At 38.2% G+C, this 22,781-nt stretch overlaps 1 protein-coding gene across 1 annotated transcript in view; it reads left to right on the top strand.

Annotated features, from left to right (window-relative positions):
• Nucleotides 1–22,781, top strand: part of pdia5 (protein disulfide isomerase family A, member 5) — an 89,815-nt gene that overhangs the window by 29,163 nt on the left and 37,871 nt on the right. The window contains exons 3-10 of the mRNA XM_057852119.1: nucleotides 4,230–4,356; nucleotides 4,887–4,974; nucleotides 14,145–14,228; nucleotides 14,309–14,354; nucleotides 17,112–17,204; nucleotides 17,465–17,525; nucleotides 17,863–17,930; nucleotides 19,743–19,834. Of these exons, the coding sequence (XP_057708102.1) occupies nucleotides 4,230–4,356; nucleotides 4,887–4,974; nucleotides 14,145–14,228; nucleotides 14,309–14,354; nucleotides 17,112–17,204; nucleotides 17,465–17,525; nucleotides 17,863–17,930; nucleotides 19,743–19,834 (659 nt within the window). The remainder of the gene's footprint in view (nucleotides 1–4,229; nucleotides 4,357–4,886; nucleotides 4,975–14,144; nucleotides 14,229–14,308; nucleotides 14,355–17,111; nucleotides 17,205–17,464; nucleotides 17,526–17,862; nucleotides 17,931–19,742; nucleotides 19,835–22,781) is intronic.

Here is a 22,781-nt window from a genome sequence, read left to right as displayed (position 1 = left end):
TTTTTGTTCCAAGTTGAGTAACCTAAATGAGTACTGGTGAACTCTTTAGAATGGAACCAGTCTACCATGGGTTTGTCACTAAAAAATTCACACTTGTTTGAAGGCGAGTTGTTTAAATGTGTCTCATTTGTTTGTCGCACTTTCAACTTTTGCATGGTGCCACTCGGCAAGTGAGCAGTTTTGCCATAATCTTCCCACCTGTAGGCTTGCTTTTCTGACCTAGTTTGTTCTATATTTTCCATTTGCCCTGACTGTCAGCCATGCAAACCAGAAATACTTCTGCCCATCTCTGTTACAAAGGCGATAAATTTATCTTGTATTACAATGAACAATGTCAGATTTATTTTGCGTCATGAACGAAAGTGGGCAATTCATAAATCACACAACATAAATACAAACAAATCTGTGACATGTAGACCGCACTTCTTAAGCAATGATCCGATCTAGACAAAGTCTATAAATATACATGAACAAAACAAAGCAGTTTTTAGGCTGGGATTTGAAAATTGCATTCCACTACATCATTATCAAACGCTATAGCAAAACGACTCATAGCATGTAGTTTGTGCATGGACAAAACGCAAAAAGAGAAAACATAAGCAATACCATCTATTAATATTGAGTTGTGAATTGGACCGACAGAGAGGAGAAAGTACTAAAAGTAATAACACTTAATTTGAAAGGGGACGAGAAAGAGAAAAGACAACAAAAACCAATAACAAGCGACTGTAGCAATAAGAACACTTTTTTTTTTTTTTTTTTTTAACTTATTTCCAGAGTGAACAACAAGGTTCACAAAGTAAGCAGTGCTTCTTCCTGTTGATGTTGTCAATAAGCGCCTCTGAATATGCCGTAAATCAACAAGCAGCGCAGTTAGTCGTTGAAAAGGGAAAATGAGCACGACAGCTGCAGGTGAAAAATGCTCATCACTTCCGATCCTCGCCATTTGCCATCTAAAGTACTTGCCAGCATGCATAAATAGCGACCCAGCAAATTAGAGCACACACTTACCTTTACCTCCTGTGCTTCTCATCTTTGATTAAATTGTCTCTGCGTGCTGCCGTTCCCATATTGGCTATTTGCTGCCATTTTCCGGCGAGACTTGTTTGGAGTCAGAGGCAAATAAAAGATGCCCTTAAAGCAACACGAGGGAACTTTTCAAACTTTAACAAAATATTTTCATAACATTTGTGATATGTCGACTGAATTCTAGTTGAAGGACACCTCTGTTATGGCCTGAGGGGGTCCGTATCGCTTTCACTGCCACCAATTACCTTTGAGGAGGGTGGCAGGAGCCCTGCCACACACACACACACACAAAACTACAAATGTACTGACTGCTTTACGGCATACGTCACTTCCCCCTTTCCTCATTCATATGATATTGTTTAGCCACAACAAGATTCATTACATCATCAATATTCATCCTTCACATAGCAGCTGGAAAAAGAAATGTCGTCCAATCCAATTGCAGGTGACCGGGAGATGAGGATTTTATGACACTGTGCGCTGGTCCTTTAGGCAAAACACTACCGCTTTTGTCCACCTGCGACTTAGTGTTAGTGTTGCTTTATTGAAGTCTTTTTGTGTCTTCAGGAAGACTGAAATACACTAGTTATGTGTATCTCTCAAATAAAGATGATTCGATATGTATCTTGAAACACGGTGTGTGATACAGTTTGATTGTAAAGTGGAGCAACTTATATCGGTTCGAGTCTTTGGGATTGCGATTAGGTAGGATTAGATTAGATATTGCACTGTTTATTTTTGAAAGGTTGTGATGCAATGCTTTGTTGCATCAACAAGTATATGATCATTTAATTATGAATTGTATTTTTAACATAGAATATACTTCAACGGGATTAATCAAATTATAGACGACTTGCATTTGTATATTTGTCATGTTTGTTAATATATAACAACACAAGAGCCCTCCAAAGCCCCAAAAATTCAAGTCAATTATATTTAAAGTAACAACAGAAGTGTATGCATTTTTACAGTCTGCAAATGCCAAAACTTTTAATCCAGTATTCAGTTACTCAAATAATATCCACATTTCTTACATACATGGGACTTTAAACTTGGCGGAGTGCTTATCCAAACCTACCATTCCCTTAGCACTGTGTTTAAAATTTTAAGTTTATCTCATGTTAACTGTTGGTAAAATTCAAGACTTGCGTATGTTCAAGAATTTGCTGGAACACGTACTAACAGGCAAAACACATGGAAGGCGATGTGCAATGGAGAAAGTCATACGAAAGTCATCGCCATTCAGCTGAAAGCCAACACACGGGGCGCGATGCAACTGTAGCAGCAAGTGATGGCGGAGCACATAGCCCTCTGGCTGTGTGTCATCGCTCGTTTCTGATTGGCTATGAATTTGGAGGGTATTTCAAAATTATCTGTTTTCTGAGCAACAACAACTTCCCATACTGCTGCTTTTTTTAATCTATGTCTCGGAACTCATGCCAAGAGGTATCAAAAAGTATGTGCTGATCACACGTACACGGCTGAAATGACACGGTCCTCCATGTTGTTTTATATAAGTACTGTCCATTTACCATTAAAAAAAAAAAAAAAATAGGAGTGGTGTCAGCATGGCTACATAGATTGTAAAGGTGTGGGGTCAGCCTGTTAGTGCTCAGACCATACGCCGTACACTACATCAAATTGGTGTGCATGGCTGTCACCCCAGGAGGAAGCCTCTTCTAAAGATGGTACACAAGAAAGCCTGCAAACAGTTTGCTGAAGACATGTCAATAAAGCATATGGGTTACTGGAACCATGTCCTATGGTCTGATGAGACGGCGATTAATTTGTTTGGTTCTGAGGGTCTCAAGCATGTGTGGCGGCGACAGGGTGGGGAGTACAAAGATAAGTGTGTCATGGCTACAGTCAAGCATGGTGGTGGGAATGACCCCCCCTCCACCTCTTCAATGCTGACAGCACTCCTGTAATGGGTCACATGACATTTTGGAGGGAAAATGACAAGCAGTACTCAATTTGGACATTTTGGGATGTACGTAGTTCCCATGTGGGGTACTCACTTTTGTTGCCAGGGTTTTAGATATTAATGGCTATATTTTGAGTTATTTTGAGGGGAAAATGAAATAACTCTATTCCATAAGCTACACACAGACTACTTTTCATTGAGTGTAAGTGTCATTTTGTCAGTGTTGTCCCATGAAAAGATATACTTAAATATCTGCAGAAATGCGAGAGTGGTACTCAACTTTTGTGATGCACTGTAAGTCAAAAAACTATAATAAAATATTTTTAAAGGGAGTAGCCAATTCATTTTGTGTTTATTGTTATGCAAAACAGGCATGAAACAACAAGTTAAATTACGAAGGTGACTGCAAAAAAGGGGGTTTTATCTGATTAAGCGTTTAATTAATCGACCAATTAATTGATCATGAAAATAATCGTTAGTTGCAGCCCTAATCCGTACCTAGCGTGACTGGACACCGATGGGGAATAGATGCAATTTTTGATTCTATGAAAATAATCCCACAGCTATTAGTAACACTGCAGTTTTTAACCAGTCTATACAAACTGTTCTTAACCAGTCTATACAAACTGAGAGATAGCTGCAATAATATTCTTTTTTCTATGGACACCTAAAATTTTCAACGAATTGCCTGAAGTCAAATGCAGGACCCTTTGACTGCCCAACTCAGAGACCGATACGCAATCACATATTAACAATGTCTGCACAAATGCAGCAACATTTGGGAATATGTACCGGTAACTGAAAAATCTCATGTGAGTTTCAAGAGCGTGAATACAATACAGCATAATGTGAAACTGATCTGTGGCGAAAGTAACAATCATTTCAGTTTGTCATCATACTTTCTCAGCATTGAGCACCATTTCTAAATGTGAATTCCGACATTCAAACGCCGTTCAGTATTTATTACATTGCTGATGGAAAACATGAAAGCTTGAGAAGCTTTTACACTAAGACGCAGTGGAAGGAAGAAAAAAATCACCTCGACCGGGTCGGGTTTGATGTTGCAGAGATGAGAAGCTTTCATCCTGCTGACTTAGCTCTCCCCACGCACTACAAATCATAACCACGCTAATATCGTTATTTATCACTGAGCCCAGTAACTGGATATGTATTGATTTGAGAAAAGCGGCCAGATCATCATCATTCCCTGTGGACATTTTTCCTTGGTATGGTACACAGTTTTTTAGTCCTTTATCTTTGTGTTTCACTTCACCAGGTATGGCTCATATCGATATTGGATGCAGTGAAAGTGTCTCCCCTCATAGAGAAGGTGAGCGACCACAAAGACTTGAAGAAACTTCTCAGGACTAGGACAAACGTTCTTGTGCTGTACACCAAGACAGGTATGAAGTCAAACTATGAAAGTCTTGAGAGAAATTTAGGAAATATATCGGCCTTGGCCTAAAAGCTTTCCTTTATCCAGGAGACAATAATGTGTGGATCTTTCATATCAATATCAACTAGTTCAATGGATAGGCCAGATAGGCTAGAGGTTTAGCATGCCATGCTATTACCTAGCCAGGTATCGAGCAACATTAACTTATTTACAGTAATAGAATTTTATTTATTTTACACTGTTTTAGTCTGTAGTTTGACGTTGCCACTCACATTCTAGTAAGATGATCTCCACTTCTGAAGAATTCTCTGTTAGTGTACAATCGTGTCTGTCTTCCGTCTGGTCCTCGCCATTGTATGATGGATGAAAGCTGATGTAACATAACTCCAGCCAGTGAAAGACAGGAGAGCCTAAACCCCTCAACTCAAGCTCAATACTCTTTCTACTTGACGATGGAAGTCCCTCGGTAACTCGAAGCTTCCTCTTATGGAATGGGAGCATGTCCTCAGAGGCTTCTTCTTCCTGTCTCGCCCACAGCTACATCTAGTGACGCCCACCTGAAGCTGCTCTCTGATGTGGCTCAGACGGTCAAGGGCCAAGGCACCATCGCCTGGGTCAACTGTGGGTATGTAATGATATTGCAGGGTTTTTTTTCAGGTTTTTCATTAACATATCTTAATTCTATAATTTATTTACACTTCAACCCTTACTAAAGTTGTTTTTTTTATGACAGAAAAGGTAACAGTGGCAGTCAGGTACCATTTTAATTTTTTTCAGATCATTCATTGTCAGACAGAAGCAGCACAGCAAAACGCCACGCTACAAAATAAGTAAAAATATCAAAATGGCTTACCTCTTCGTCCTCCGAATGACCATGGCCCCCAACAAAATGTTTACTGCGTATCAAATGTGAATGGCTTTACCTTGCTGGTGTTAAACTGGTCTTGGACGTACGCGCAAGTTGATCCATTCTTTTCATTTTTTCCTTGGAGTTTTTGGTTTCAGGAAACGTATAAAGAAAACATCCTTCATATGTTGTAATGTCTAGAGTCATTTCTACAGGTTCCATAGCAGCAGTGTTTGATCGGCATGTTCTTTTTTTTAAAGATTACCGGAGAAAACCAGCAGAAATAAAATGGTTTGTATGCGAGGGCGTGTCTATAATGTCCCACTTCTGTGTTAAGATGGCGACGTCATGGTCTAAAAATAGCATTCATGCAGTACGCTGTTTTCAAACTGTGGGCCTGTGAATCCTTTTGAGACATTTGTTGTGGTTAAGGGCTATATAATAAAAACAAATCACCTAAGCCATTTGCCCAATAGCTGAATAAGTGCACTGTTAAACAGAAAAGTCAATTGTACCTGTTTAAATATGGTCCTGTTAAATAATAGTCTAACATTGTTTTAGTCCTTTCACAGTTTGAGGCAAAACATTATACATAGTCTTGTTTTGATTTGGTAAAACATTCTCATTTACTCATTTTTTTCATTCAGTAAAATGCAGTGCAGTGCTCTCTTATACAACATAATAAAGCAAATTGTAATTTTTAGCATTCAGTTTTTATCATCTCCCGTTAAACATTTTTTTGTTTATTTTGAATTCTGGATGATACACATTTCTGAAATAAATTTTCTTCAATGACCGTTACTAATGTTATCCTATATTATAATTTTATAATTTAGATTTAATATACAATATAATTTCATCAAAATTTAAAACAATGTTTCTAAAAAATCAGATGTGATTTCTTACAAGGAATTTTGAGTTTTGGACTACAATAGATATTAGTTTCCTGCTAAATGTGGTGCAAGTATATATTTTTTATGTCTATCCATTGATATCGGTGCATGTGGTCCATAAATCGCTTGACACTTTTGCCGAAGGAAAAAAACACCCTTCATTCGTTTCCTCTTCAACACTTAAACCGCAGTTGCGGTTTTAAAATGGCCCCCGACTTCAAATAACAATTTTCATGATGTCAGAGTTTTTTGAGATGAAGACGACCACCTTCAAATTTGATATGCTGGAAAAGCCCTAAGAAAACACCAAATTGCTCCCTCTTGGCTCCGATATTACCACTAAGATGTCATTGACAGCCATTTGAAGGGCGGGGCACTTTGCTCCATCAGAATGCCTCCTCCACCGCCATTCATCTCCACTTTTTTTATATCCCCCACCAGTCCTGCAGGCACACGATGACAGCCGTTTTACAAATGACTTGATTGCCTTGCACCTGACAACTTAGCGGGAACATCTGCAGCTTCCTGCCAGAGTTTGTCTCTTTGCTGTCAGGCAGGACAAACCTCAGAGGACGCTTCGTATAGGGGCAGGTTTGTCGAGCATGAAAGTGGTTTCCCTTCACAACTCTCGGCTTTGAAGATGAAGGTCTTGTTTTGTAACTTCTTTGAGACGAGACAGTGAGTGATTGGGCACCTTATAGTATGTAGTTTAACCGGTTTCTACTCTTTCTTGGCTGGATCCAAGCATCCAGTTCTCATTTAATTCACTCTAATTCAGTGCTTTAAATTTCCTAGAATAGAATAGAATAGAATAGCGGGGCCTTCAGATACGAGTAACTGGAAAGATTTCTTTATTCTTTTCAGTGAGCAAAAATCTGAGATATGAGTACTGTGTAGGCTAGTCACAACAGAGAGGTGTGCAAAATACATTGATCTATTTCACTTACTGTTTGACTGCATTTTGGTGACATGTTTGACTCCACATCAAAAATACAATCATGATGTCTTGTTCAGGGACTTGTTTGCACTTTTTGGTTTGCCCTCACCATTATATGGAATAAAATTTGAATAACCAGTCCCTGGTCCTAGCTACAAAAGCTGTCATTGTCAGTGGTGGATTAATTGTGAAACTAGACCATGACCTCAAAAGTTTTTCCCTTGGATCAGGGGGTCCCCAAACTACGGCCCGCGGGCCGGATGCGGCACACCTCCACATCTGGTCTGGCCCCCTGAACAATACCAGAGAGGATTTTTTTTTTTTTTTTTAATAGTGTTATTTATTTCTTGGCATTTTCCTGTGAAGAACCCAGAGAGGGTTATGTGGTTATCTATTTAATTAACAGTGTTATTATTATTTATTATTATTATATTATATTATTATTTTTATTGTATGTACTTTTGTTCCGTGAAGAATCCAGAAAGGGTTATTTGATTGTGGCTTTCTGAAAAACAATACATTTTTACATTTAGGCACTCCTGCAATCGTCACACTTTTTCTGTTACAAAGTGACCCCGGCCGGCCCCTCATCAGAGAAGGGAAAAGTTTGAGGACCCCTGCCTTGGATTTATTAAAATGCGGACATACTAACTCATTGTGCGCCATTGATTGTGATAGATGAGACAGTTGCTCCAAAAACGGACTGCTTTTACATTGACCAGATATTAACTTTGGCATATGACCATTTACAACACGGAAACAGATCAATAACCCTCCTACTGTTCTAACAGCTTTAAGGTTTTTTTCATGAATTAACTCATGGGTTGCAGTTAGCGGTGCTTGTCCAGCACAACTGTTAGTGTCCATTGCTAACATGAACATGTGTCTCAAAACTTTTAACATCAGGTGTACCGCACTGTAAAAGCTGTAAAGACCATTGTCCATAATGGACTCTAATTGGCTTTTAAACTGTATTTGGATAAGGTAATAAAACAAACACAAATCCATTTTAATTTGTGACAAAATGCAAAAGTCTCTTTTAATAATTACAGGACAGAACTGTTCTTTTTTTCCTCCTTAAAGCCAGTATTCATAAGTCTTAAAAATAACTATAAATTGCCATATTTTCCTCAGTTTTGTTTTGACTGTTCTTAGCTCAGAATTTGACAGCCTTAAATCTGAATTATCACTGCATCCATTGATCATTTTTTATGAATAAAACACTGAGAAGCTAGCTTAGTTTGCGCCGTACAATCTCCCTCTTGCAAAGAATAAACTAGAGGAATTTCTCTAATTGAGCTTTCTTCCACTGAAACACGTTCTGGCTGCAAAATCGAGCAATCAGTTGTCGTGGTCCTACTTCTTTTCTTCTTTGTTTCCCCTTTGAGGTAGATGTCAGCTGTCTTTCCAGCCAACGCTTGTTTACATTAAACACATGTAAGACACTCCTGAGCAGCCATCGAAAAATTGTTTTGTATTTTCCCGTCTTCATCCGACTTTGACATGTTGTTCTCTTCGCCTTTTCTTGATTTTGCTTTATGCCCCCACCCCCAACCGACTGTCAAACCGTCAAACGCAGTCAGAGCAGAAAAACAAAGAGTGTATCATCAAGCGGAAAAGTGCCTGGAAGGAAGCGACTTATCTTTGAGTCCCTCTGAAATGCTCGCTGCTTTTTCTCTTAAAGTCAGTCATGTTGACTCCATGTTGAAGGTTGTGGTATTTTCTTCCCTATCCAACAATTCCAGAAAAGCCTGGCTCACATTGAACCCTTTAGGGTAGCTTAAACGACCCGAGTCCAACACTGTACCACATGCAGTTCTGTTGCCAAACACTGCACCGTCTGGCATATGTGCCTGCCATCGCAAATGGAGCGGCTCCAAATGGTCGCTTGGGGTCTGAGCTCATGGCCGACAGACAGTGAGAGAAAATGAGAGGCGACTGCGAGTGGTGGTGCAACACCAGTCAGTCGTGCCAACAACGCAAAGTCCAGAGTCACATACTGTGAGCAGATGACCAGAAATTTGCCTATTGGAATCCAATGGTAGGATGAATGATCTCATACTGGACGCTACACTTGCGCCAAAGAATGGTCATGTGTGCTGAAAGCAGTTATTCATTATAACAGCTACTGTGCACAATAGAAACAAAGAGTCACGGCTACTCTTACTGGTTAGTCATGATAACCACCACCTGGCGCTATCAAAACTAACAGAACTGTTAGAAATGCATGTGCATTCTCACAACAATGCATAGAATAATTAACAACACTTCGGGGAGTGAATGTAAATAAGCAAATAATTTTCAAAAGGAGGCGTTCATCTGAATTAGTTACAGTGCATTTTTGTGACTACATTAATTGCTTTTTGACCATTAAATGCTCTTTCCCATTGTAGTTTGTGGTCTCACAAAAGCAACGAAAAAAGCCATTCTTCTCCTTGATGTTTTCGGTCGCTTTTAGGAAAGCCAACCTATGTTCTACTGCTGTTTACTAAAGAGAAGAAAAGTCGAGAAACATTTTTTCTTCTAGTGAAAGGAGGAAGCCAACTCTTTCAGTTAAAATGTACAAATAAACAATTCTGATAGAGGTAATCCACAGAATCAGAATATTTGTACTCAGTAATGATGTGTTTTTTAATGAGATGATTGCAAGCAAGGGCGTAGGTTTGTTCTCAATAAGACCAAACAGATTGGTGAACGGCAGTAAGGGCGACATTTCTCACCAATAAGAACCTAATTAATTGATAGGCTAAATGATGCCAAAGCGATCTGTATTGACATATTCTAACTTTCACACTGCAATTTTACAGTTACAGTCAACTGTAAAGCGCCTTTGAGCACCGGTAAAAGCGCTCTATAAATGTATTATTATTACATTATAACGTCTTAGTCTGATAATTTTTCTTAAATCTAGTTGAATAATATCTTGTTTGGAGCTTTAAATCCTAGTTAACAGATTGATGCGTCAGATTCTTCCACTTACTTTTAGTGAATATTCCCATGTGTTCTTATTAAGCCCATACATCTAAAAGTTGGCCATTTTTCACCGAAATCAAGAAAAAATTGCTTGGAAATATTGTTTTGAACAATATCTAGTTTTTGAATTAATAACATTGCTGACAAAGTTTTTTTTAAAGATTGAACATACAACTTCTTGCTTAAAAGAATAATTATTTTAATTTAATTCTTTAATAATTTTTCTTATTTCAAGAAATCTGAGTATAATTTATTTGAAGCACTGCCAAATAATTTCTCTTATTTCTAGTAAATTTACACTGAAAACAAGGGAATTTATTTATTCAGTTTTAAGGATATGGGTTTTTGCAGTGTATGCGTATTGGTTCAGGTGATACACCACTAGATTCAGATATTTATTTTCAAAAACTATTAAGGAAACATTTTGAATACTTCCAGAATAAATGTCTTGATTTTATTAGCAAATTTAAATTCCATTATTTGAGCACAAATTATATTAACATACACAAGAAATACAAACTTGTTCATCATCTCTCAAGTATCTAGGAATGCAAAAAAAAAAAATAAACATTTGTCTTGATTCCACTCAAAATTGTCTAAACTTTTTAGTCAGGGAATAACAAAAATAAAAAATGGAGCCTTCCTTCAGGAAAAACACTCCTGCTTTGGTCCACAAGCACAGCCAAACTAAACAAAAAAAGGAAAGCTCATATGGGCTGCTTTAAGGCTATATAAGCAAAATAAAAATGAAAACTGGGGAAAAGGGGGTAAACCTTGGTTCACTGCATTTCTTACAGCTGAGCAGAGTTCACTATATTTCTCACAGTTTAATTAATGTTAACAAAGTAGAAAATACATACAGGGGGACACTTCTCCTAAGCAGCTTCCTACTCAGGTTAGCAAGTTCACACAATTTAATGTAATGGTAGTGCTAAACTGTGATGCAGGTTGGACTTTCACTAAAAATTAGTGGTGTGTTTCCCACCTTCACAACAATGACTTTTTATATTACTTACAGCGGCTGCTGACCGGAAAAAAAAAAAACTTCTAATATCCAATATAATATAGGACATGTTGCAGACCCTGGCAGGTGTGACTCATAGTTGACTGATGTGTTGTCACCTGTGTATCAAGTTGAAAGCCAACCTATGTTCTACTGCTGTTTACCAAAGAACAGAAAAGTTGAGATGCAATTTTTCTTATAGTGAAAGAAGGAATCCAACTTTTTCAGTTCAAATGGTGCAAAATGTCTTTAGCGGCAATACTGGGTGAAGAACAAATAAACAATTTTGATAGAAGTAATTCATAGAATCAGACAATTTGTACTCAGTAATGCTGTGTTTTCTAATGAGATGATCACAAGTCTACCTCATCTCTGTCTGGTTCAAGTATGACTTTTCGTCACAACAAAACATTGACGCCTGACATGAAATGGCTGTATAGTGTATAAAATGGAGGCGGATGCTTTTTCTTATTATTAATGGAATTTTAGCTTGACATGTTCTAGACCCTGACAGGTGAGACTCATAGTTCACTGATGTGTTGTCACCTGTGTATCAAGTTGACATCCCCACAGGGCTGAAATCAGAGAAGACTGGATGAGTGAAAAATATATTTTGGAATCTCCCGATTTGACTTGTGTGTGTATATACAGTGTATCACAAAAGTGAGTACACCCCTCGCATTTCTGCAGATATTTAAGTATATCTTTACGTGGGACAACACTGACAAAATGACACTTTGACACCATGAAAAGTAGTCTGTGTGCAGCTTATATAATAGTTAATTTATTATCCTCTCAAAATAACTCAAACTATTGCCATTAATATCTAAACCCCTGGCAATTAATATCTAAACCCCTGGCAACAAAAGTGACTACACCCCTTAGAAGATACGTACATCCCTAAATGTCAAAATTGAGTACTACTTGTCATTTTCCCTCCAAAACAGTCTTCAGAAGAGGCTTCCTCCTGAGGTGACAGCCATGCACACCAATTTGATGTAGAGTGTTGTGTATGGTCTGAGCACTAACAGACTGATCCCGCACCTCTTTAATCTCTGCAGCAATGCTGACAGCACTCCTGTAATGAGTCACATGACATTTTGGAGGGAATATGACAAGCAGTACTCAATTTGGACATTTAGGGATGTACAATTTTTTTATGGAGTGTACACACTTTTGTTGCCAGGGGTTTAGATATTAATGGCTATATTTTGAGTTATTTTGAGGGGAAAATAAATTAACTCTATTATGTAAGCTGGACACAGACTACTTTTCATTGTGTCAAAGTGTCATTTTGTCAGTGTTGTCCCATGAAAAGATATACTTAAATGCGAGGGGTGTACTCACTTTTGTGATACACTGTTAGATATTAATATAGATGCTGTCTCCAAATCGGTGTCATGGATACATCTGCGCCTAATGTATCCAGGCTTCTGTACCCTCCTCACTACTATATGGACTCTGTTATGAGCTCCACTGTTGTTTGTCACCACACGTTGTGTTATGGAAGAAGCCGCACATTCTGCTAATAGCATGTGTAGGTGGTTAGATGCATATTTATATGTCACAGCAAAAATAAACAGCTTAATTGCTTCATGGTGAAGCACAGCATATAATATAGGTAACCCACCAGCCACTTCATGAGCTGCATCTGCACCTGTCTAATATGAGCTACAAACAAATGCTCCCTCCAGTATGTGGGCAGAGTGTAGCAACAAAGTTTAATGACATCAAAGATGGCTCTAATAACTTGGCTCATTAATGTTTTGGAAATTCAATCCCTTGAGACAGTGTCACCAGGCAACATAAAATTTGGTCATCTACATAAAAAGTCTCATTAAACCATACCTGTAAAACTACAGGAAATTGGTCATTTTGGTTTGCAGCAATATTCTGCCCCTGATGTTTCATTTAGCATACAATTAGTAGACATTTATATCAAGTAGATCTTAAAAATGTCTTAAGAAGATGAAAAGTTCTGCAATCTTGGGGCTTTTTTGGTTTTCCTTTCTATGTTTTTATTGTGTATTGCATGTGCAGTATACTAATCAGATGGATGAGGCTAAATTAAGAAAGATTTCAGTTTTGGTTCTGAGCATGCTGCTGAATTTTGTTGACTCTTGGAAAACAAAAATTCTAAGAGCTTGACCAAACCTTTGTGAAGAGATTTGTCAGCACACAGCACTGGTAGAATTGTACAGACTCAATTAAAAATGTCAAAATACAACAAATTAAGGGGGTTGTTCATCAGCTGCATCCTACTTTTTACGAAACAGTACAAACTACTTTACGATTTAAGATTATTTGCATCTCATCCCTGATCCATTTGTCATTTCTCCAGCAAGTTGTCCTCTTCCAGATAGGGGTTATGTTTTTACAGGCAGCAACTCTTCGTTTCTGTCGCATAACAAATGACCATGCAGGCTTGGTCCTCTCAAACCGTTTTTCCATTTACTTATCGTAAAGTATTTTGGCCTGAAGTTAGCTTGCCTCCATTATCTGGGCGTCATAAATTACAATCACGTCTCTAATTTAGCAGGCGCTTTTGTCCACAGCGACGCTGATGAAAACAAGTGTGTGCAAAGTATCGCAGTCTTTTTTTTTTTTCTCCTCAACATGTATTGACCGAACAATTACCCCGCAGAAATGAACTCAAAATGTGCAATTAATGAACATCGATGGTGGTCTCAACACAAATGGAATCTCTAAAGTTGAATGCAGTGTTTAAACCATATAGAAACATTTTTCCCCCATAGAAAACAATTAAAACAGCGGTTGAACCTAAACAAACTCCTGCAAGGGAATCTGTGACACTTGATTACAAAAGTTGACTTCTATTAACTCCCGCCAGAGTAATAAAAATATTTTTGCCCAATGATCAAGAAATATGCATCAATACATTAAAAATTTTCAGTATTTGAGATTACAATGGTCATTGACTAAATTCCTTTTAAGAGCAGAACCATTCATGGCGTTCCTTAGCTTGCCATTGCAATATCAACAGGAAATACCAACAAAAATGGAGGCGTTATGTGCTAATCGCCCCTGGATCTCCCTAATATTCAGTCTCTGATTTTAATAGACAAATGGGTGATTTTTAATTGCCAAGCATGTGAATGTTTTTTAATGTGGTCCTCCTCAGAGACTCCGAGGGCCGTAAGCTTTGCAAAAAAGTCAAAGTGGACCCAAGTTCCAAAAGTAGCGCTGCCGAGCTGTTGCATTACAAGTGAGTCAATATAAAACGCTTTAATTTCTTCTCTAATAACTTCACCAGCATGACTCTTCACTCCTTGCGTGTTATTACAGAGATGGAACCTTCCACACGGAGTACAACAGGCCCGCCACCTTCAAAGTAGGTATTCTGCTTCTGTAGATTGGTGGTTAGCACAAAAGTCAAGTGCTGTTTATTAGTGAAAAATATTAATATTAATACAGTATGCCATAAATATGGTTAGAGCTACTGTAGTGCTACTATAATGGTGTGGTGACGAGTGTGGCATATTTGTATAGATCCCTAAAGGTGATATAAATATATAATATAATATATATAATATATAAACAGAATGATGATGGAATATTGGAAATACTGTATGTTACAGTAGTTTAAGTCGGGATGTCCCGATCGCATATTTTTGCGTCCAAGTCAGTCACCTGATTTTGAGAATCTGCTGATAGTCCCGATCCTATACCTTTTTTGTTTTTTTGAACAAAAGTTCCATTGTTACAGTACTGTATTGTCTACAATACTTCCTCTTTTTCTGGAAGTCTTGTGGAGTATAAAATGTACAGTATATATTTTGTTTCTTTTGGCAAGGCCATTGTATTTCTGGCTTATTTTATTACTTTTTAATCCCTTAAAAAAAAGTGTACTGCCCAAACCTGTGCGTTTCCTCCTCGTGCACTGCTCAACAGCCAGCTAACATTGCATGTCCTCCAATAAAACACAAGGCTTGGTCTTGTTTTTATTGTTTTTATATGAAGTAATTTTTTTAAGTTTGTGAAAGAAACATGCATGCATTCCACACAACTGCACAATACACCCCGTTATACAAATAACGTAGACACCACACTTCACTTGAGCTATAAGTATAGGTTAGTGGGGTTGGGCGTTTTTTAATTTGAACGGTTATGATTTCAATTCCATGTTTCGATTCTGTTTCCAAACGATTCTCGATTCAGATTCTTTTAATAGTCAAAAAATTGCATAGTTTATGTTAATTTCTTAACTTCTCGATTATTTTTCAAATTATATGAACTTTCAATTAACTATGAATTTCTCGCAGGGCTATTTTTAACTTGTATATAAATATCAGTCTTTGAACTTGAATATGATGTTTTTTTCCACAGGAGTGCACTTTCACAAAGATGTTTATTATTCAAAAGCTCACGGAGAAAACCTTTACACATATTCTTTTGCCTATGTTTTGCAGGCATTTTTTACATGTTATTGAGCTCCTACTAATGGGCTAACCTGGTGCAGAATATGAAACAAACAAAAAAACAACTTGTAAAACCCAGTCCGGATTAGCAGCGGGTACAGTATAACATCAGAAACAGTTTTTGTTGAGGAAAATGATCATATCTGCTGTGTGTAGATGAAACTTGAACGCATAAATATGAGAAAGCGAGAAAAAGTCGCAAATATTACGTAGGGGTAAGTCGCTACACACTTTAAATACGTGTGCCTTAGCTGGGAGCCACGATGAAGCATTAGTATAAATTCTATTTATTAAAATCTGATGTAGATGAAGCAAAATAATGATTTCCCTATTTGTGAAATTGATTCTAAAACAAAAAATGCTTTTAGTACTGTTGATTTTAACAGAGGCGGCAACACGCTACGTAAAGTAAGTAGATGCTTATATAGCTACTTTAGCCTGATGTAATATTAGAGTTATTGTCGTACTATTCCATCCATCGATCATCTACCGCTTAATCCAGGGTCGGGTCGCGGGGGCAGCAGAAGACAGACGTAATTTGTTTTACTTACCTGGTTTTGACTGGTTAGAGGACCAGCGCAGTGTGTCAAATACGCGGCACCCAGCTATGCACTACTCAGTACTTGTATTCCATGAAGCCGTAGGTGTTTAATCATGTTGGTCCTGCAGCCACCTTTGCATGTGTGAAATTGAGCCAAACTTTTGAGCGCCACTGCACTGTGTCCATGGTTGAAACCCTAACCTAACCCAAGTTGCAATGCACAAACACACGCTTCATGTGACTTCTTTGTGGTGTTCGGCAGCTTTTCTTTCCGCTAGGCGGTCAGGGCACCGAAACATAGAATCAAAATTTGAAAATTTGAACGGTTCCGGGGGCATCGGAGTGTCAGTCCCGGATCCTATCGATGCTTGATGCCCAACCCCAAGACTTATTGACAAATTTCGTTCATATAGCTTTTCCCCATAATTACACATATACTGCATATTAAAAGGTTGGTATAGACAAAATACTTAGACATACAGTTTCCAAGGCAGAAATTTAACATAAAGCACTCAACAGCGTCAATGCAACCGACAGGCTGTGTACAGTGCAAGTGAATGAGCCTGTGTTCCAAACTGTGTCATACGATGGATGCAATGAATTACTATGACCACAAGGTTGAAATAACGTTCTGTGAAATGTCAACTGGCGCTTAACACTGGAGACTTTAGCCAGCACAATATATATATATTTTTAATTAAAAACCCGATCCTTTTTACCCGATTCTGATCCTCTGAACAAAAGCTCGATCGGCCCGATTTCTGATCACGCGATCAGATCGGGGACATCCCTAGTATTGGTTGGATAGTGGATACTGTATGTCATAGTAGGTGGATTTATAGGTGTAGGATTTATAGCCATAACATACAACATGCTATAGTGAGTTAATGCATAAAATGTACATAATGGTTGGTTAGAGTTGTGCAGACCTTAATATGATTAACTTTGTTTGAGCTTCATTAGTGGTAAATTCATTTCTAAGATGTCAAAGTTCTACATAAGTTTTACAGACTACATTAATCAGAATCATCTTTATTGAACTATTATGTTAGAAACACAACGAATTTGTCACTGGTAGCATTACATACAACTTTCCCTTTGTCATGAAAGTATCTTCTCCATCTTTCAGTCCATGGTGGCATTTCTGAAGGACCCCTCGGGGCCTCCACTGTGGGAGGAAAACCCAGAAGCCAAAGATGTCGTCCACGTAGAAACAGAAAAAGTAAGACTCGAGGACCCCTTCAGGGGCTTTTTTTTAAAAATGATTTTTATGGGAGAATTCCACACAGGTCCGATGACATTGTAACCTCCCACCACTACCTTGAGGGCCCTCACAGTAGTTCTTTGAAAGCAGGTCATGTCTGTAGGCTTGTTGACTGCTGTGATAATGCAGTGCAGTATGATGAAAGAGTTTTCAAGAAGAATGTGATGATTTTGTTATGCTCTCCTCACACACTTTTGTCTGGCTGTGCCTGTTTGAAGGACTTCAGGAAGCTGCTGAAGAAAGAAGACAAGTCCATCCTCGTGATGTTCTATGCACCCTGTGAGTGTTTGCTCAACGACCTTGGCAACTATTTGAAATACGTTTTCCTCTCTGCACGTGTCCTTTGGGGGAAAGAAAAAAAAAAACATTTAGCAACATGAAATTTTGAGGACACGTATGTCTTAGGGACATAAAAAAAATACTGGAAAAGCTGAAGGAGGGCAGCCATTTTAGGTCCTATTTGAGTGTGTAAAGCTGTCCTTCAAAGGCAAACTACTCCTTGAATTGATGTCTAATTGTTACAAAATTTGTACCAAGTATATAGACAGTTGAGTGTCAAGGTCAATCTAAAATCATTCATCTAAAATTAATCTAAAATCTCCTTGCCCTTTGCCAGGGTGTGGCGTATGTAAGAGGATGCAGCCCATTTTTCAACAAGCTGCTACGGAAACCAAGGGACGATATGTAAGTCTTCCTAATACCCTCTAACAACTGAATTATCATATGTAAACCTAATTGTTTAGCTCTTCATCACAAGGGAAGAATATTTTTACTCAATCATACTGTCCGTGGCTGTATTATTATATTACTGTTTTACTTTTTTGTGTTTGAAGCAGTTAAATACACTCCATGGCTACAACATTAGACATAGATACATAATGCTAAACTAGAGAATGCTCCTCTCCTCAAAACTCAATAATATTCCCGTATTTCCTGTCTTTTGATGCCATGACATTGACATCCATTATCCATTGTTGTCGTTTGATTTTTGACAGAAAAAAATACAGATGCTCTAAGCCATGCGGGCTGGGAAGAAAATAAATACTGTAACTACCCTTCACCAACAAGCTGCGCATTGTGTTGTTCGATTTTTCAATCCAGTGAGTGCTTTAACCTGCAGTGAAAATGTGAAAGACTGAAAATTTCATTCTTGGGACAGTTTGGTTGTGTCTTAGCATTTAATGATTTTCAAAAACGAACGTATTACCTTTGCAAAGGCAGAATTCTGGGCGCAACTCCTGTATTGGATCTGATTAGAAATGGATAATAAGTGTTTAATTGCTGTCCTTCAATTCTACCTTTGCGTTTAGAGGTGGGAATCTTTTGGCAGCTAACGATTCGATCACGATTCAGAGGCTCCAATTCGATTATAAATCGATTATTGATGTTGACCACCCCCCCCCTTCCCGCCGCTTTTAATGTTTTGTACATTAGTTTCAAAATTGTAATAATCAGTATCATGTTAACAGTTTAAAACAGTAGATAAAATACTCAAGTCCCATTCTGTATCAGCAGCTTTAAACTACATTCAATTCATTTAATGATGTGAATCAACCGTTAAAGTTGTTAAAATTCTCCCGTTATTCCATAATTTCCCTTGTCTACTTTAGACATGTCGAAGTTTGAAAACTGTTTCATCATTTAAAGATGGATTCAAGTTAAGATTTTTCCGATCTACGAGTATTTTAGATAAAAAGTTAATTAGGTTCGCTACAAGTCTTCTAGAGAAGTCTACTGCTTTAAGATGGTGGCTGTTAACAACGCGGCAACTACTAAACGGCAAGTCTGTCATTTTGCATCTAGTTCTTTTACATGTTCTACCGGCCTCGTCGTCTGTCATTTTGCATCTAGTTCTACATATATGTGATATCTACTATAGTCATATGTGGCTGTATGTTTGTAGCAACTAGCAACTGGGCGTTGTTTGAAGCAGCTGTCGGCTGCAGTCAGGTATGATTGTTTTTTTTTTTATTTAATACTGGCATGAGTTGAACATGATATTTACTCTCGGTCCGTTCCTCACTGCGTCCCAAAGACTGCGCTGACTGTGTTTTAGGTCTGCTTTACCTGGTGTAAGTCAATAATCGGAATTTGGATTTTTGTGAATCGTTCTCGAATCTTCCATGGCCGAATCGCGAATAATCTCAGAATCGGAGATTTCGGACGCCTCTATTAGTGTTACACTCCTGTGATCAGTGGCAGGCAGTGAAATTGATAACTGGTAGCACCACTACAAAAGACATCCATTGGTAATGTAGTAAAGTTCTTGTACATCAAAGCTCAAATTTGACTGGACACAGAAAAAAAAATCTAACATCCAAATGTAGTCGAAGCAGTGCATCCTTGACTAACTATGAAATAAAGCAAACAGACTGTTGGGAATGAATTAATATAATTTAAAGGAACAACATTTAGAAATTATGTCATAAATAGACCATTGCTTGTCATTCCTCTGTCCCAGACTGCCTATTGTTCATTGTGGTCTTTTCGTTTCAGGTTCTGGCAGGCATGAACGTGCACCCATCCGAATTCGATGGCCTCAAGCAGGAATTCAACGTCAAAGGCTACCCGACCTTCTGCTACTTCGAGTGAGTACTTAATACTTATGGCTTCCTGCTTCAGTCAGTGGTTGCAAGGCGGCAGACGTGTCGAGTCCAGTTACGTCTCATAAAAAAAAAAAAAGTCTCGTCTTGCGTCTACTCAGTGTTCAAAGTCGTCTCAGTGCAACTTGAAGGATCTTAAGCGTACCTGAGTGGTGGATTCATTGAAGCTGACAAGTGTTACTTGCTCCTAAACTGTTTATCTTCTCTCTGACCTTGCTTCTGTTGTATTGAAATGACTTGAGGCATTATAAGGCAACATAAGATTGCTTTAAACGAAGTTTTACTTAAAGTTCATTTGTTAAAGTTCTCCCGATACATGGTCTTTTTTTACTGAAAGTGCTTGAGGTTAAATCATAGACTTTCAGGGGCCAAGGCTGAGTTTTGAAGGCTTAAGAATAAGTCAAGGTCAAAATCCTGCACGTTACAGCCCTTGTGAAGATTAAGACTTTGAGAGGTGACTGGGGTTTAGACTGGAATCAATGCACAGATTTTGGGGTAGTTGAGTGCGTGTCAAGACTAAGACTTCAAAGGTTTGTCAGTGAGCCAAGACCAAGGCTTAACGCATCCGGTCTGAACGTAGCTTTTGTCACGCAGCGTCGCTTGCCCTATGCCCATCGGCAAATGCTGTTTTGTGTTCACACGTCACCAAAAGTTGAAGTCCGCGCACCCCAAACAACTTCTGGGTCACGTAACATAAATATAGGTAATATAATGACTTTAATCTCATAATTGTAAAATTATTTCCCCTAATATTACTTCAAGCTCCTAATAGTACACCAAAAGTAGTTTTGTGTTGATAAAAATCCTACGTAGGTGAAAGTCTCAGCCTGTGAAATCACACAACTTCCCGTTAACTTGATGTTAAAATAAACCACAAAACGCCTTTTATCTTGTAATATTACTATTTCAATCCTTTAATTTTACATTGTATGACTTAATTCATGTCATATTACGACTTTAATGATATTATGAATTTAATCTCGTAACGACTTTTCCCTCATAATTTGACAATGTATGACTTCATTCTCGTACTATTGTGACTTTTACTGTATCTTCTAATATTATGACTACAGGTAGTCTCCGGGTTACGAACGAGTTCCGTTCCTACGCTGGCGACGTAACCCAAATTTCTGCCAAGTAGGAATTTAACCCTTTAAATACCCCAAAATACCGTCCAAAGCTCCAAATAACTATCCAAAAAAATGTATTATATGTCATAGTACTGTCCTGGCCAAGATGTTAGAGCTAAGTCCTACTAAGAAAGCGAGCTGAGCTCCGAAATGATGATGTCGGATATCCATGTGGTTTGCTGACTTTATTCAGCTGCTCATGACATCAACACTTGTGGAATGAAATTAAAATAGAAATGAAATCAGTTTCATCTTCAATAACAGCAATTCAAATTTGCGTTTATAACTAGCTGCTGATACAGCAATAAGTATCCACACAAACGATTAGCATTTATCAGTTACCGTCTGCACATCATCCAGAACAAGTATTCAAGCACAATTGAAAACACAATAAATAGTACACAACGTGTTCCTCTGTGGATGCTTCACAAGCAACAAATATGCGCGTAGGCTTGCAGTTCTTTCCCCTCCCACACTCTGCTTCTTCGTGGGAGCAAATGGCTCTTCTTCGTGTGGGTGTGTATGTGTGTGCGCTCTTCGTGTGCACAAATACGTTCTTCTACGCGTTTAGATGCGCTCTTCTTAGTGTGCGCAAATATGTTCTTTTTCGTGTGTACATGCGCTCTTACTCACGTGCGGAAGTACCACCTGCTCTACGCTTCCTGCGCCAAAATAAAAGCATACATCACTAAACAAAAGTCAACAGTATTAAAAAAAAAAAGACTGGAGACTAGTGCTGCAACGATTAATCGATTAACTCGAGTATTCGATTAGAAAAAAAGATTCGAATTAAATTTTGCTGATTCGAGTATTCGTTTGATCATTGTGGCGTTGTAATGGTTTATTTTGAAAGTGTTTGCATTCAGTTTTATTGATTTAATTGGACACACTGCCCTCTATTCTGCCTTATTTCACATGGGTGAATCCAGCTGCTCCATGTTAAGACCAACATAAGCTAAGTTTTTGTTTGAGCTAATGTTTTATTTTAATGCAGTCATAATTTTGTTTATGAGTATATTTAGCTGTTTTTTGTGGGACTATGTGCCTGAACCATTTGTTAAGAGCATTGTTAAATAAAAAATAAAAAAAAATTGCCTTTTATAGCATTTAAGCAAGCGGACTTTTGCTATGTAAGTTAGCCAATTGTTCTTTTGTTAAACATAGATCCTCATTTAATTATTTTTTTTATAACGTTTGAGGCTCAGCTCAGGTATTTTAATTTTTCATGTTCCTTATCCGATTACTCGATTATTCGACAAACTAGTTCATCGATTACTCGACTACTAGAATAATCGATAGCTGCAGCCCTACTGGAGACACCGGCGTGGTAAAGTCGAAATGACGTGAGTCGGGTACGCCGTAAACCAGGGGATTACCTATATTCTCATAGTAGACATTTTTATTTCTTTCTTTGGACTTTTGTTGACTGGATGCTGAGAAAGGTTCCGGCCCTGCTCCAGCAAGTGACGTCACATGAATAAGAAAATGTATTTGATTAACTGCTTTCTTATCGTCGCTGTGGCGCGAAATTTGAACGTGCGACATTTCGGGGCGCGGCCAATCTGGTCGATCTGGCGACATCGTGTTGCACCTGATATGTGTCACCCATCACGAGGCATCTGTCGCGCTTCAACTCACGATTACAATAACTTTGTATGAGAACCCATCTCACGACAAGAAAATAACGTGTCCGGTCTTAATGCATCTTAAAGGGTTAAGACTGAAACAATAATTGACAGAGGTTTTTGAACCAGTCAAAGGTGAAGACTTTGAGGAGCCAGGTTCGATTCGACTCACAAAAC

This window comes from Corythoichthys intestinalis, chromosome 12, assembly GCF_030265065.1.
Source record: "Corythoichthys intestinalis isolate RoL2023-P3 chromosome 12, ASM3026506v1, whole genome shotgun sequence".
Lineage (NCBI taxonomy): Eukaryota > Metazoa > Chordata > Actinopteri > Syngnathiformes > Syngnathidae > Corythoichthys > Corythoichthys intestinalis.
The sequence above is the reverse complement of the archived record's forward strand: the minus strand, read 5'-3'. Positions and strand labels throughout refer to the sequence as shown.